General features: G+C 33.5%; 1 protein-coding gene across 3 annotated transcripts; it reads left to right on the top strand.

Moving 5' to 3' along the window:
- The first annotated feature begins 8627 nt into the window (after window positions 1-8627).
- Window positions 8628-15181, top strand: LOC129321236 (uncharacterized). Of its 3 annotated transcripts, none has more exons than XM_054966941.1 (9): window positions 8628-8825; window positions 9160-10063; window positions 10303-10410; window positions 10807-10890; window positions 11089-11214; window positions 11593-11676; window positions 11878-12003; window positions 12382-12465; window positions 13164-15181. In XM_054966941.1, the coding sequence occupies exons 2-9, from the start codon at window positions 9194-9196 to the stop codon at window positions 14880-14882; spliced, it is 3201 nt and encodes a 1066-aa protein (XP_054822916.1). In that variant the 5' UTR covers window positions 8628-8825; window positions 9160-9193; the 3' UTR covers window positions 14883-15181. The 3 variants fall into 3 exon arrangements, with proteins under 3 accessions (XP_054822916.1, XP_054822917.1, XP_054822915.1); XM_054966942.1 differs by having other exon boundaries at window positions 10303-10428; window positions 11089-11196; XM_054966940.1 differs by having other exon boundaries at window positions 8629-8825; window positions 10303-10428.
- The last annotated feature ends 816 nt before the right edge of the window (window positions 15182-15997 follow it).

Below are 15997 nucleotides of genomic sequence, written 5' to 3'. Positions count from 1 at the left end.
ATAACTAAATATTTTTTATATGAACTCACTTATATATTAGTTGTATAATTGTGTGGTTGTAGTTTGTATGTGTATGGTTAAATCTTGGTTACTGAGATGTTAGTGCTCACTCTTTTCTTTATCATTTTAGGTAAGCCTAGCGGAGCAAAGGGGAAATGTCTATAAGCTTGAGGCTTAGCTTGAGTAAGATTTAAGTCCCATTTTAGTTTGTAGAATAATCATTTGCTAGTAAATGACTCATTTGTCATTTGGGTTGAGTTTTAAAATTGTTTATTATTTATTGACGATGGGAAATGGTATGTCAGTTGAGGCCTAAGGCCATAGAAATTGCATAACGGATCTATATACAATAACTATTTTAATATAGAATTCTAAGTATTGTGACATTTATTAAATTAAATACTTGAATATTTATAGTAAGATGTACACGCATGTCTGTAGGCTATAGTAAGCCTAAACTTTTGTTAAATGGAATATTTATTTTTAGATTCTTTTCTATCTACCATGGTAGACTCTTTTCTACCATGGTAGGGTATTATTTATGATTTTAAATAGCAAGGGCAAGCTTTATAACCTTCATAGCCTTTTAAATAGTTTAATCGTTTTAAAAAGGCTAGATTTTAAATATCTAATTAGTAGAAAAAATTTTTATAAGATTAACTCTTTCTTACAATGATCATCTTTTCAAAATAAATTTGAGAATTGGCTTTAAATCTTTATGTCATGATAGTTATTTTTATTATTTAAGTTTTTAATTAGTAAAGTTAGGGTGTTACAAACAACAGGGCGAATATATTTCAAAACCTCATTTGTACCAAGGAACGAACTACAAGTAAACAAATCCAAGTAAAATTTATCAAATTTAGCATTAATATCAGCTATCTCTTCTAACCAAACCCCTTTATTCAATTTTAACCTAAGCATTGCATTTCAAGCCCTTCTTTGCACTGTAGTATTTTTTGCTTAATAAAGCAACAATAATGACAATCATACGATGGTCAAAACCAATTGGTTTCGAGTGAATCCCCTGTGCCATATCGAACTTTTCTCTAAAAACAACATTACCACAAGCCCTATCTATCCTTTCTTAACATGTGCATAACCCATCCTCTTTTTACTCCAAGTAAACTTTAAACCTTTAAACTCCAAATCAATCAATTCACAATCAGACAAAAACTTTTGAAAATTCAAAACCTTCCTAGCTACTCTAGGTCTCCCCCTTCCTTCTCCTCTTATGAAATAAGATCATTAGAGTCCCCAACACATAGCTAAACATCAATGATTCCCCTAGCTAAAGATTTAATCCTATTCCACACTACCAACCTCTCTTTCTTATCAAAGGGCCATAGATGAAAGAAAGAAAAATAGGACAATCCTTAAAAGCAGATAGTACACGAATATGAATAATATTTCTTGAACTATACAAGACATCCATTACTAACTTGTCTTTCCACCACAAAGCAAGACCACTAGACAAAAACTAAGGCTGTGAAACACTCATAAAGCAAGTTGAAATATTCACCTTATCCAAATGCCATTTAAAACCATACACCATGATAACCAAGTGATTAACTCATAATAGATTACCAAGTTGTAATTTAAGAAAAATAGGGATCCCAAGTTTTTCATAATTTAAACCAAGTAAAATTTAATCATTAACTTTTTAATGAGAGTAAAAACAAGTTATGAAAGTATGAAATACCTCAGAGGAATGAAAGAAATTCAAAACAGTTGGGAAACATCTTGTTTACTAAAAAATAGAGTAATATGCCACGGCTTACACACTCTGTGCCATGGCTTGTTGTTCTCTATGCCACGCACCCCGGCATAAGTGCCAATATGCCACGGTGTGTTGTACATTTTTATGACAACAAATTCTGTTATCAAATGACAACAGAATTGGGCAACTTTTGACTCGCTCCAAATCTCCGTTTGACATTCGAATGACATGATCTAGGTGTCTATAAAAAACTCTTCTCATAAACTAGCTAATAGCATAGGCTTTACTTTCAAAATAAGTCACACTAGGAAGTTGGACACCCAAACATATTTTTACCATTTTTACAACTTCCACAACTAAAAGAGGTGTCCAATATCCAAAACAAATGCCAAAATCCATTCCTAACATCCAGACCATATTCATTAGACTTTGGACTACTAGTACAATACACCACATCCATTCAAATACTAATATAGTATAAAATCATTCCTCAACTCCTTTAATACTAAAAATAGAAAGGGGAGGTAATTTCATTGCATTGCATTAAAAATCGATCACATCATGCTTAAAATAACTTTACTATACTTGCACTAGTATTTTGACCCTATCAACATATATAGCTCATCATACATAACTACTCAAGGCCTAAAATACAATCCAAATATGTTAAACAACTATATAGTGCAAGTATAAACATAATGCAACCTAGAATTGGCAATGAAATTCTATTACACAAATTAAACAATACTTAGACGCCTATACTAGGAATGCATAGATTCCTAAGCCTCCGGATTCTGAATCAGAGCTAGAGCCTGTAAAATGTTAGACGAAAGGGGTAAGTCTAATCACTTAGTAACTTAGGTAAATCTACCTTATGTAGTTGTATATCAATTGAAATAAACCTATAAGTATGAAAAGTAGATTTTTCTGAAAACATGCCTTAATACATAGTTTTACATGGATCACAACATATCATTTCCCAATCAATTCTTTTCTATTTAATCACCTGGTATATAGCCATAAGATACTTAAACATATGACTATAACCAGATATATTAACGCGACTTGCTATAACTCAATCATGTGATACGTCATACAATCACATGGGCAATGATCAACCATCCTTATACCCTTCTTATTTCCTCCAACTGAAATCGTAGGCTATGACACTAAATAGGATTTCATTCGTATGACTAGAATATCCAAGATCACTAATCGTGAGGTGTGACCTAGTTAAAGATCATATGACTCAGTATCAGACCACAGCTTCCCCCACTCTCGAATCTTTGGGGTGTCATATATCCTAAGCTAATCGTCTCGATATATTGGTGGAGATAGCTAGGTTATAGTCCTTCGACAAACTATAAGACAAGGCTATACCCTCATGCATCGGAGGGTAGCCGAAATACCATATGGATTTTCTCTACTCCCATATCTAGGTAAACTCCAGCCCATTGATCATGCTATGTACGATGCTCACTTAAAATTCACAAATTTCATTTTCAAATCAACACATTAGGCTCATGACCATACACTACCCAAGTAAGCATCAAATTTCCTTATCTTCACATTTATCACATATAATACCCACTTTCAATCATAGCACATTCATCATTATCATTCTCATAATTAACTATTTAATTTCACACCACATTGCAAATTACATTTCATTTCAAAAAAAACTTTTGCAACTTTACAATTCATTTTGAAGCAGTTATGTAACTTTAAAGTTTCATAGCATGTTACACATATTCGTAAGTCACAACTTACATGTTACACACACATTTCACATTATATTGCAATTAACATACAACTACCCAAAGTAGGATTCCCTTAAACATTTGAGAGGTAAAAGGTTTACCCTTCAATATTCTAAACCTCTAACCTTGATTCCTAAGCAAAATTGTGTTCAAGAGCTCAATCTACAATCAACCACTCATTTTCAACTCTTATCTTCCACTTCTAGATTTTTCAATGCCTACAATGTTTATGTTTGGACCTACCCATTAGGTTTATTAACTTTTTTTAGTCCCCATTAAAATTAATGAGCTATTAAATTTTCATTAATGACATTGCCATCCTTCCAACAACCCTCATTAATACTAAATTTGGATATTAATGATGTCCAACGATCAAAAGTATCAAAAATCATTATTCCTAGGGTTATATACTCAAATCTATTTCTATTAACTCCATTTAGTCAATGGATTCGGATCCATAACCTATATGGACTAAAAAATCATTCCCTATTATCAAATCTTAACGAAAAAACTTCATAAATGTGAAAGAGAATGGAAGATTAAGGTGTATGATTCTTATCTTTAGTGTTTTTAGCTTCTAAAACATTCAAAAAAACTCCCCAAATACAAATCCTAACAGGGCTTGGTCACTTGTTCTTATTTTCTTCTTCTTTCTCTTTATTTTTGTCTAGTTCGTGACTTATAGAGAGGTTCCGTCTTGCTTTAGTTGTTATCTGTGCGCTGTGGTGAATGTATTGCTCGTCGTGGCGTATGGCATATAAACACTTCATCCTTGTTTTCTTCTCCTTTCGATGCTTAAGTAGCCTGACTTCACATTAGACCCATAATGAGGGCTAAAACACAACCAAAATCAGTCATTAGCCCTCCCTAGCCACACACTATGTCAATTTACTCAATTATCATAATTAAGCTTAGTTAATCCAGGGATTAAAATTTAAGATGTTGTAGGCTATAGATAAAATTCCTCATTTATTCCACATTTTTCTTTTAATTTTCTTCATTTTGTCAATGCTCATCTTATTTTCCATTAAGAAAGTAATTGAGGGTTTAAATTCTCTAATAGAATCCTTAAGATTCTTATTGCCAAGGGTACCTCTAAGCCTTGATAGTTTCATGATATAAACCTCATGACATCTTGATGGCTTTTGTAGGCCAGCCATCAATATCCTCAACTACCATAGAACTAACCAAACCATCATTCAAAAATTTAGAGGCAAAACAATCCACTTACCTTTGTAACTTCATCTTAACTCAGCTGCCTAGTACAAGATCTTTTCTTCATGCTCCACATCTCCTTAAATTCACACCGATGGCCCTTCTTTGATGTCTATAAATCCTTCTTTAAAACTTCAACAAAAAGAGAGATCTCTACCAACTTCTCTTTTTCTTCCATAATAATTCTCCTTTTATTTGTATTGTCAACATTCACCTTCTTGTCCTATTTTCTCTTGAGATTGACATTACCTAACTTCTCAACAATCTCTTAATCTCTGAATCTTTAAAAATAACTAGTTCCTTCCCTTTCCCATTATCAACATGACAAGCCTCAACAGTAGCCCATCTTGATACATTCTTTTATGCATCTCTCTTATCAATTCTTAGAGCCCAACAGGCAAATGGGCCTAAGGAAAACACTATGTACTCCAAGCCCAATCCTTATCCTTATCCTTAATGACAACCTCAAAACTTTTTGATCATTCATCTTTTTCAAAGCAAAAAGTCCCATTATTGCTTTACCTATTAAATGCAGCCTCTTTTAAGACTTTCTTTTTCATATTAGACATTATAATCTTGAAATCCTTTCCCATCTTAACCTATCTGTTTTGACTACCAAGAGCGTCTAACATCATCTTAAAACCCTCCCAACATTCATAATCAACCTTTTGCTACTTCAGTTTGGTTTCAGGCTAACCATATTTAATGATCAGCAATGCCTCATCCTAAGTTTGCATAGCTTATATGGTTAACCATTGACAAAACCTTGTAATAGAGCAATTTTCACTACACATTTGCCTTGCCTCCTTACACGTTCTAGGGTCATGACTAGTTTTACCACAATGACAACAAAAATCATGGAGTTTCTTGTTAGAACCAGTGAGTAGACTTAAAGTCTTGAGTCATGCCAAAAACATTGTCCTTAAGAGCTATTTCGCCACACTAGATAATTTGCACGATAGCTCCCCAAGATTAAACAAACTTATCCTACAAAATAAGTAAGGCCATAGAACAACAAAGACTAGCATATATACTTAGCAACACAAAACAGAGGAGAAGCTTGAGAATTAAAGAGCTTAGCCCCAAACACATTGCATTCCTAGATTATATATAGGCATAGCATATGGACGAATTTGGCAAAGTTATTGGACATTAGTTTTAAAGAGCATAATAGCATATAAAGTCAATTTATTTGGACGTTTTCTGAAAGTTGAGAAGGTTATGACAATTAAATATTGTTTAAAGCCATTAACCCATTTAAATGCTTGCAATTTAAACATAATAAATTGTGATTTTTGCAAGAAGACAAGGAGACAAAATTAATTTAATAATTTAACAAAACAAATCTGGTAAAAAGACCCAGTGTCTCTTCAACTCATATGCTAGCCCATCTATTAGCTCACATTAAGAGCTTTCCTCATGTGGGTAATATGAGACTTCTTCTTTTGACATACTTACACAATAACTACAACAATTCTCATACATGACAATAATTCTCACTTTACTATTGTCTGGTTGCCTTATCTAGAAACCAGGTAAGAGCTCTTTCAATGGATCCAGATTAACTCTAATCCTCAAGAATGATCACAACATTCTACCATTAACATTTGGCTCTTCAATCATAACAACTTTACCTATCTTACCACCCAGTAATATTTTTTTGCTAACATTCATCACTTTTGCAAGAATATTATCCAACTGAATCCAAATTAGAGATCTTGAGACATTGATATCCTTAAAATTTCCATACTGCCTCTTTTCTTGAGCATTAAGAAGACAATTCTCAATCGCCCAAGGTCTTCCTTGAAGAATCCACCAACTCTCCTCAAATGAATCACATTTAAAGATATAATTTTTCTTATGATCTCAATTACATCAAGATCCTTTGACATATTCTAAGCACGTTTGATCATCAAGATCGTTCTTGCTTTATTCAATTCTTTATTTGTAACCAATTGCCTTGCCAAAATCATACTAGCTCCTCCATTCTCATCATTAGACTTCTAAACTAGAGGACAATAAACCGTATCTTCCTCCATACCTCTAAAACTCCGAACATCACAACACACACACTCTTACACTAGAAGACAGAGAGAACTCACTCACTTACTCTCACGTTAAAGACGAAGAGACCTCTCACTCTCTCTCTCTCTCTCTTAAAGGAGAAAACTCACTAAAGAAGATTGAGAATCTATTGTTCAGTTCGAAAGGCTCTACAGAAGACTCAACTGTCCATCTCATTTAATGGAGTTCTTCTTCATTCGGGTGTAACATATATTAAGGGGAAAAACTAAACATTTGCTTTTGGAGGAGATTCGCTATGCACTGCTATTCATTAACAACCAACCCTTAATTTTATCTCCCACAGATTTTCCTTTGATCATTTTCGTTTCTAAGTGTGTGTTTGGTTTTCAATTTGCCAAAAGTCCATTTGGTAAAAGTTAATTTAATGAAAGTTAATTGTTGTAACAAAATTTATATTTGAATATATTTTTTCAAAAGTTAGTTTAGAACATTGAAAGTTGTTTGAATTATGATGGTGAAATGTACTTTTGAATGTATGATTATTAAAAAGAACATTGATTTATGATGATTTGTAATTTTTATTATATAAATGTAACATATTTGAAATATTTAAAAAATGTGATAAAGATTTTTAAATAACATAAAATTTGATTTATAATGTTAAAAACTTGATCTCTTGTTATTTGTACTTTTTTAATTTGTAATTTTAGGAAATGTGATAAAGATTTATAATTTTTATTATACATTAATGCTAAAAATTAACATGATTAATTATTCAAAAACTTGATACTTAATTATTATTATTGAAATGATAATTATATTTTTAATTTATTAACTTTTTTTATGTAAAAGAATAAGATATTAAACTTGAGGTAATATGGTCAAATATTATCTTACTTTTTAAAAGTTTTAAATAATTATATTTCTCAAATTCACTTTTAGTTACTATTTAAATATGCTTTCAGGATATACTTTTATGTAGAATATTTTACCTAAACAACTTCCAACATTCTAAAAGTAAAATTTTACTTTCTGAACGTGTAACGAAAGCAAACCAAATGGACCCTAAATCTTCGTATATTCTTATCATATTAGGTTATAGTAATGTTCCATGTAATCTCCATGTACTTGAAAAAGATATTGGGAGAATGATCCCACTATACATATGGTTATTTTGATTTTAATATATTTGCTCCTCTCTCAAAAAAAAAGTTAATTTATAAAAATTATAAAAAAATTTAATAGTTAATCAGAGCATTCAAATTAAATTGTACTATATCAACTATGAACACATTTATTTAAAAATTTATAAATTTTATTTTCATAAATATAAAATAAAAATAGAAATTAAAAAAAATTTGGACCATGCAAATTTAAATTTGGATGATCCAAATTTTTTTTTGAACAAGAAACACTACATGCTGATGAGCACTAAGCATCGAAAACAAACCCAAGATAAATAAGCCAAGTCAAGTTTTTAAAATATTATTTAATGTTTAATATTTAATATTTTAAAAAATATAACTTTCAATACTTATATTTTATTCGTATTTTATTATTAATTTCGATACTTTTTTTTCTCGATATTTTATATCTTTATATTTTTATTTTATATTAATTTAAGTCTCTCTATAAATAAACTATAAATAAAGGCTTTGGACAAACTTAAAATAATAAAAAAAATAAAAACATAAAAATATAAAATATTAAAAAAATATAGAAATTAAAGATAAAGTATGAGTAAAGTGTAAAAATTTAAAACGTTTTTTTTAATATTTAATATTTTAATTTTTTTTGGTCAATAATATTTTAGTCTAATTTGAATACTGGCAACTTTTTTTTTTCCAGACCAATAGAGACTGGCAAGTCTGGGCGTCTTCTTTTTAACAACCACCCGTTTTTCCGCTGCGCTGCTGAGGTCTTTGAATCTGTCTATCGTGACGTTGAAAGTTCAATCGTCAATTCTGGATTGCGTCTTTTTTTTTTTTCCCTGAAAAAATTCCACCGCCATTACAAACAATATATCAAAGCTCTCCGTTGTTCCTGTATACTCTTGTCTTCCCGAGTTCCATGTTTGCAGATCTTTGAGGATATCGAAATTGCAGGTATGCTGAACTGCTCCCACATCACTTTTTCAAGCCTTACGTTCTAGTTTTAACTTTTTTTTAATTCTTTTTTTTTCACTATGCGATTTCTTTTCTCTTGCAAAACGTGGTATAAGCGGGCCGGAAACATCGAGTTAATTTCCAATTCCTGCAGAGTCATCCTTTTCCCCAACTGTTTTTTTTTTAGGAAAAGATTCGGTATTTCGGAAAGGTTGATTATAATCTTTAAGTCCCGCTTTTAAACTCTAACGCCTTACTCTTTTGGTTCAGTTTTCCTATGGTTTGCATTAATCACCGTACACTGATTCTCATTTTTGGCACTACTTTTTAACAGCTAATAATACATGGAAAGACATCAATTATAAAGTATGGAGGCTTTCATTACTGCTGCGGCGTTCATTACGGCCAAATTGACTGTGCTCTTGTTGAAGGACCTTGTCTTTTTCAAACTCAACATCGATGAGTTGAATCAAGAAGTTGAGAGACTTTCTGCTATAGCAGGTCTTCTCGACTATACAATTGACAGTGCAAGGCGTAACGGAGAAAAAATCGATGAAGATCCTCACCGATGGATGAACAAATATAACGACCTGATGATTACAGTAGCAGAGTTCATGGATGAAGTATGGCGCGCAAGGTCGAAGCGTTCTAGATACAATTTATTAACCTGGCGTAAGCTAAGTAGAAAAGCCAGAAAGCTAAGACAAAATATCATTGAAATCGAAAGAAGAGGTGAATTTTACTGTATTTCTCCTACGTTTACTAATCCTCCAAAATTAGAGTACGATGGCATCTCAACATCCAAAGAGGTCATGAAAATGCTGAAAAATCCTTATATCCGCATAATTGGTGTGTACGGTCAAGGTGTGTCAAACACTTCTTTAACAAAGGAAGTCGCAGAAAAAGCTGAAGAAGACAAGTTATTTGATGTGGTGATTAGGGCAGTTGTAACACGAAATCAACAAATAGAGATTCTACAAAACCAAAGGAGTGAAGAGAAAGCCGGAAATAAAGATAGGCTAATATCTATGTTGATAATTTTGGATGACCTTAGGCAAGAGCTTGATCTGGGTGAAATAGAAATTCCATTGGGTGATGCTCATAGAGCAGTGTGCAAAATACTACTGACTTCAAGAGATGAAGAGGTATTATCCAGGATGGTTATGGAAGCAACCTTGCAGCTAGTTCGCAGCAATCATACCCTGAGCCGCGCATGTTCCTCTAAAATTAAAAATCAGGTGAGAATATGACATTTTGTTCATCCCACTCACATTATCTTTTCTTCTAGATTTTATCAACAAAGTTAGGCCGTACCATTTTTTCTTTTCCATTTTAGAAACCATTATGCATCTTACTTCCTTTTCAAATAGCTTATATATATTATTTCACCCCCCTCCCCCCGCGCCCCCCAGGGGCGGGGTGGGGGGGCTTGGTAATAAATAATAAGTCAGTTGTCTTTGGTTTTCTTATCTATCAGCCACCAAAGGCAATCTCATTTTCAATGGAGACAGATGTTGGCACACCTGAGGAACTTGAGAGATCTGAGGACTTACCAGTCAAGCCTTCTTCTAATATTGCTGATAAGGCAAAAGTTTCTTATGTGGTGACTTTCTTGATCACGTTTTCTCCAAATATTTTTGTCAATCACCAGCCATTATATATCCTAGTTCCTTTACGATAGCATATTTCTGTTCTTTCTACTTATAAGAACATTATAAATGTCAAATTCTTTCAATAGCATCTTTATTCTTTAGTTTCCCATCTGTTTAGGAAAAGGGCCGAAGCCACCTTGTGCCTTCCCTTAAATTGGAATTTTAGTGAGAGCTGCATATGCAATAACATTTAATTATGTATCTCATTCACACATGCTTTATTACATTCTTAAATCAATTATCCAGCCTGATTCTTCAGTAGCATCTTTACGCCCCTTTCCACATAGTTTGTGACAAGTTAGATGTCTTTGGTTTCTCTTATTTATCAGGAGCCAGAGGCATATGAGGAGTCAAAGGAGTCAAGTATATTGGTAGTTGAGGACTTGAGCGAGCCTTCTAACATTGCAGATAAGGTTCCACCGTTTCCTCCTCTTATTCTTTCTGTGAAGTTATTATGCATTTTGACATAATATCTTTCCATCATCTTTACCATACATCTTACTTCCTTTTAAAACACCTTATATGCATTATTTCACCCCCTCCCCATGCCGCGCCTGGGGGGGTTGGTAATAACTAATAAGCCAGTTGTCTTTGGTTTTCTTATCTATCAGCCACCAAAGGCAATCTCATTTTCAATGGAGACAGATGTTGGCACACTTGAGGAACTTGAGAGATCTGAGGACTTACCAGTCAAGCCTTCTTCTAATATTGCTGATAAGGCAAAAGTTTCTTATGTGGTGACTTTCTTGATCACGTTTTCTCCAAATATTTTTGTCAATCTCCAGCCATTATATATCCTAGTTCCTTTATGATAGCATATTTCTGTTCTTTCTACTTATAAGAACATTATAGATGTCAAATTCTTTCAATAGCATCTTTATTCTTTAGTTTCCCATCTGTTTAGGAAAAGGGCCGAAGCCACCTTGTGCCTTCCCTTAAATTGGAATTTTAGTGAGAGCTGCATATACAATAACATTTAATTATGTATCTCATTCACACATGCTTTATTACTTTCTTAAATCAATTATCCAGCCTGATTCTTCAGTAGCATCTTTACGCCCCTTTCCACATAGTTTGTGACAAGTTAGATGTCTTTGGTTTCTCTTATTTATCAGGAACCAGAGGCATATGAGGAGTCAAAGGAGTCAAGTATATTGGTAGTTGAGGACTTAAGCGAGCCTTCTAACATTGCAGATAAGGTTCCACCCTTTCCACCTCTTCTTCTTTCTGTGAAGTTATTATTCATTTTGACATAATATCTTTCCATCATCTTTACCATACATCTTACTTCCTTTTAAAATACCTTATATGCATTATTTCACTCCCTCCCCCTGCCGCGCCTTGGGGGGGGTTTGGTAATAACTAATAAGTCAGTTGTCTTTGGTTTTCTTATCTATCAGCCACCAAAGGCAATCTCATTTTCAATGGAGACAGATGTTGGCACACCTGAGGAACTTGAGAGATCTGAGGACTTACCAGTCAAGCCTTCTTCTAATATTGCTGATAAGGCAAAAGTTTCTTATGTGGTAACTTTCTTGATCACGTTTTCTCCAAATATTTTTGTCAATCTCCTGCCATTATATATCCTAGTTCCTTTACGTTAGCATATTTCTGTTCTTTCTACTTATAAGAACATTATAAATGTCAAATTCTTTCAATGGCATCTTTATTCTTTAGTTCCCCATCTGTTTAGGAAAAGGGCCGAAGCCACCTTGTGCCTTCCCTTAAATTGGAATTTTAGTGAGAGCTGCATATACAATAACATTTAATTATGTATCTCATTCACACATGCTTTATTACTTTCTTAAATCAATTATATAGCCTGATTCTTCAGTAGCATCTTTACGCCCCTTTCCACATAGTTTGTGACAAGTTAGATGTCTTTGGTTTCTCTTATTTATCAGGAGCCAGAGGCATATGAGGAGTCAAACGAGTCAATTATATTGGTACTTAAGGACTTAAGCGAGCCTTCTAACATTGCAGATAAGGTTCCACCGTTTCCTCCTCTTATTCTTTCTGTGAAGTTATTATGCATTTTGACATAATATCTTTCCATCATTTTTACCATATTCTCTTTCAATTATATTCAATATTATTAGAACCTGGCTGAGCATTGAACTTGTTGGGGTACTGGTTCACTCGACTGTGATTAGACTGTGGTTTAACCAGTCTCAATGAAAATAATAAAATTGAAGGAATATGCTTGAAAAATAAAATAATTGTGGATAATATTTATCCATATCCTTATCATATGTTTCAAATTTATAGTCAATTGCATCAACATTTTGTTAAAACTATTTATTGTCCATCATATATAGGATGTACATGTAGTGCGTTCTTATTTTTTTGTTTTTTGTTTTCTTGCTTGGGGGAGAGGAATGAACAAGCATGAGTTCAATGTTTAGTCACATGGAAGGGAAGGTTATTACATTTCAAATATTCTTCTTATTTAGTGCAACCCTATTGTTTTCCCATATCATTTTTATCTAGCATGAAGGTAAATCTAATTCATTACAAGATCAATTATAATAACCATAAAGTATAAGCTTCCCATGCAACGCATGGGGGAGTAAATGCTAGTTTTAATAAATTCCAAATACTTCTATTGGAATCTTTCGTTCCTTTCTTCTACTGTTTGTAATTATTGTTTGTTTTTGTTATTCTCTTATCTTATGAACCGTTAAAGTATGAAGACTCCCACTCTTCAGTTTTAGAGCCGAATCCAGGAAAACCATCCTCATCCGTAGATTCTGGCAAACGAGATGATATCACCAATGAGGAACGTGAAGATAGATCACTCATTGCCCATAGTTTTCTCTTCCCTATTGATTATGAGTTTACCAAAGAAGATTTGATCAGATTATGGATAGCGGAAGGGCTTTTTCAGAAAAATCAGAGCCCAAGGAATAGAGCAGAAGATGATGCTGGGGTCTTGTTTGACTCATTTGTGCAGCGAGAAGTAATAATTTCCTCTAGAACTGACCCGGTCTTGGATTTTCATAATCCCAACAAAAGAAGGTTGCTCTATAAATTTTCCAGATTGGCAGAATCTTTACTCAGCCCTACTATTTTTGATGCCAGATCTGTTAGAATCTCAGATGTGCCTGAAGTGGTAACGCACATGTGCATACTTTGTAAAAGCTTTGATGATACGAAGTTTAACGCTATAAAAAGGTTCAAGTATCTTCGGACTCTTTTCTTACTTCCTGATCATGGGGTCTCTTTCAAAAAAGTTCCTCGTGATCTCTTCTTGAGCCTGAAGAATTTGACATCATTGAACTTCAGTTATAGCCTTTTGTCTGAATTACCAAGTTCCATTGGGTATTTGAAATCATTACGGTATTTGGATCTCTCTCACACACCCATGAAGGAGTTGCCTGATTCGATTGACAATCTTCAAAATTTACAAACTCTGAACCTCAGAGGTTGTTTCAATCTAGTTGAGTTACCCAATGGCATGAGTAAGCTCACCAAGCTCAGGCATCTTGATTTTGATGTTATTAGACAGTTGCAATCTATGCCATCTGGAATTAGCAACTTAACTAACCTTCAAACTTTGTCAGCGTTTATTGTTGGCAAAGAAAAAGGATACAGAATTCAAGAGCTGGGAAGCATCAGAAATCTTACTGGATCATTTTGCGTTTCGAGGCTTGAGAATGTTCTAGACATAGAAGACGCTGAGGAAGCAGCTTTGATTGATAAGAATTACCTCACTACTTTGGAGCTAAGGTGGAGCGGTAAAATAGTTGAAAATATTAACACCAATGATGAGAAAATACTTGAACATCTTCAACCCACATTGCACCTACAAGAACTGCGAATACTAGACTACGGTGGTTCCAAGCTTCCAACGTGGATTAGTGACCCATTGTATGAATGTCTAGTTGATCTTTCTCTCTACAGTTTCAAAAACTGTCAGTTCCTTCCATCCCTTGGTGATTTGCCATCACTTCAGTCTCTGCACATCACAAAAATGGATGAGTTAAAGAGAATAGACCAGCTATTCTGTAGAAAGAGTAGTGGTAATTCACAGGATCATGCATTTCCTCGTCTTGAAAAACTAGTCTTTGAAGACATGCCCAAATTGGAAGAGTGGGATGGAGTAAAAAGCGGTGATTTCCCATCCTTGCATGCCCTGCGGTTGAAAAACTGCCCCAGATTGAAATCACTTCCTCGACTGTCATGCTTAAGCGAGTCCCTTAAACATTTAGAAACGAGCTACTGTCACAATATTATGCCATTTCTAGATGGACAAGAGAATGTTTCTCTTGAAACTCTTCTCATCAAGGATTGCCCGAAACTTAAAACATGCTTTGACAAATCGCAGGGCCAAGATTGGCCAAAGATAGCACATGTCCCCGTTATTTTGATTGATGATCAAGAAATCTCTTCGGTCAATTGTTGATCGATCTGGTCGTTTCAACAGGTTCAGTTAGACCACTTTCAATTCAAGAATGATTGAAGAAAATGTTTTCCATTCAATGTGTACATGGAGCTCAAGGAGAATACCCAGGATTGTAATCTTAATGGCTAGACTGGAAGAACACATATTTTGTAGTTTGTTCATTCGTGTTCAAGTATGAAAGTGTTTTTCCTGGTCAACGATTTCAATTTCTAATTTTCTCATCTATATATTGGAAATAAACGCTCGTCTGTACTTGTATCTAATTACAGTGAATTATTTATTATGCTATACTGTCTCAATGTGTTTTTGTGTAAGTTCTTGAGGAGCACTCTTAAGAGTTTGACAATCTCTAGATATTTTTTTTTTTTGGGGCCAAAAGTGTGCTTATTGCTAAGGCAGCTGGCGCGGGGCACTTATTGCTGGCCTTGTTATGAGCTAGCTAATCTAGAGGGAAAAGAAGTAAGGAACGTATAATTTTAGCTTGTTTGATGTTGGAGGTGTAGTCTATAGATGCTAAATGATGTTCACATTTTAAATATTAGCTATAAATTTCTACTTGCTCGTGATTTGTGAAGTTCTTCAAAGAAAATGCCAATAGTTTGCTATTCAGTTCGTGATAAAGCCGAGACCTGGGATTGCTCTTGATGCTACAAAGTAATTTGGTTTTAATCTTTCAGCATCTTATGTGGGATAATATTTTAATGATTATATTTTGCTTTGTCAAGTTTTACATCGCAAGGATCAAGATAATTTTATATGTTTATGACCTTTATATTTGCTGAAAAGAAGATAACACAAAATATGTGAGTCTGGTTGGAAGAATTTATTGAAGAAATTGTATCTTATGGCACAATATATGGTATTTTTTCTTTTTTACTTTTTCGCACTTCGGCATTCTCTTACTAAAAAAAATCTGTTTGGAATACTGCCGGTATAATTAAATGTGAGCAATTATTGGAATAAAGAATTGAACTTAAATGCTGTCTTCATATTTATAAAAGATATAGCGTTCTATTAATGTTGATGTCGTATTTTCGTATTGGGGTCTTAAAATTTTATAAAATGTGCATTGTGCGACGAATTGTGTCATATTATACCTCAGCATACCCGTATTT

Source organism: Prosopis cineraria, unplaced genomic scaffold (genome assembly GCF_029017545.1).
Source record: "Prosopis cineraria cultivar Desert tree isolate PC_DT_omini unplaced genomic scaffold, ASM2901754v1 PC10, whole genome shotgun sequence".
NCBI lineage: Eukaryota > Viridiplantae > Streptophyta > Magnoliopsida > Fabales > Fabaceae > Prosopis > Prosopis cineraria.
The sequence above is the reverse complement of the archived record's forward strand: the minus strand, read 5'-3'. Positions and strand labels throughout refer to the sequence as shown.

Bases quoted from the DNA above. Each gene is read 5' to 3' on its own strand.
- LOC129321236 (XM_054966940.1), top strand. From the start codon at position 9,194: ATGGAGGCTTTCATTACTGCTGCGGCGTTCATTACGGCCAAATTGACT. The intron at 11,677-11,877 runs GTTCCACCCTTT...CTTATCTATCAG, and splicing joins CTTCTAACATTGCAGATAAG to CCACCAAAGGCAATCTCATT. The intron at 12,466-13,163 runs GTTCCACCGTTT...GAACCGTTAAAG, and splicing joins CTTCTAACATTGCAGATAAG to TATGAAGACTCCCACTCTTC.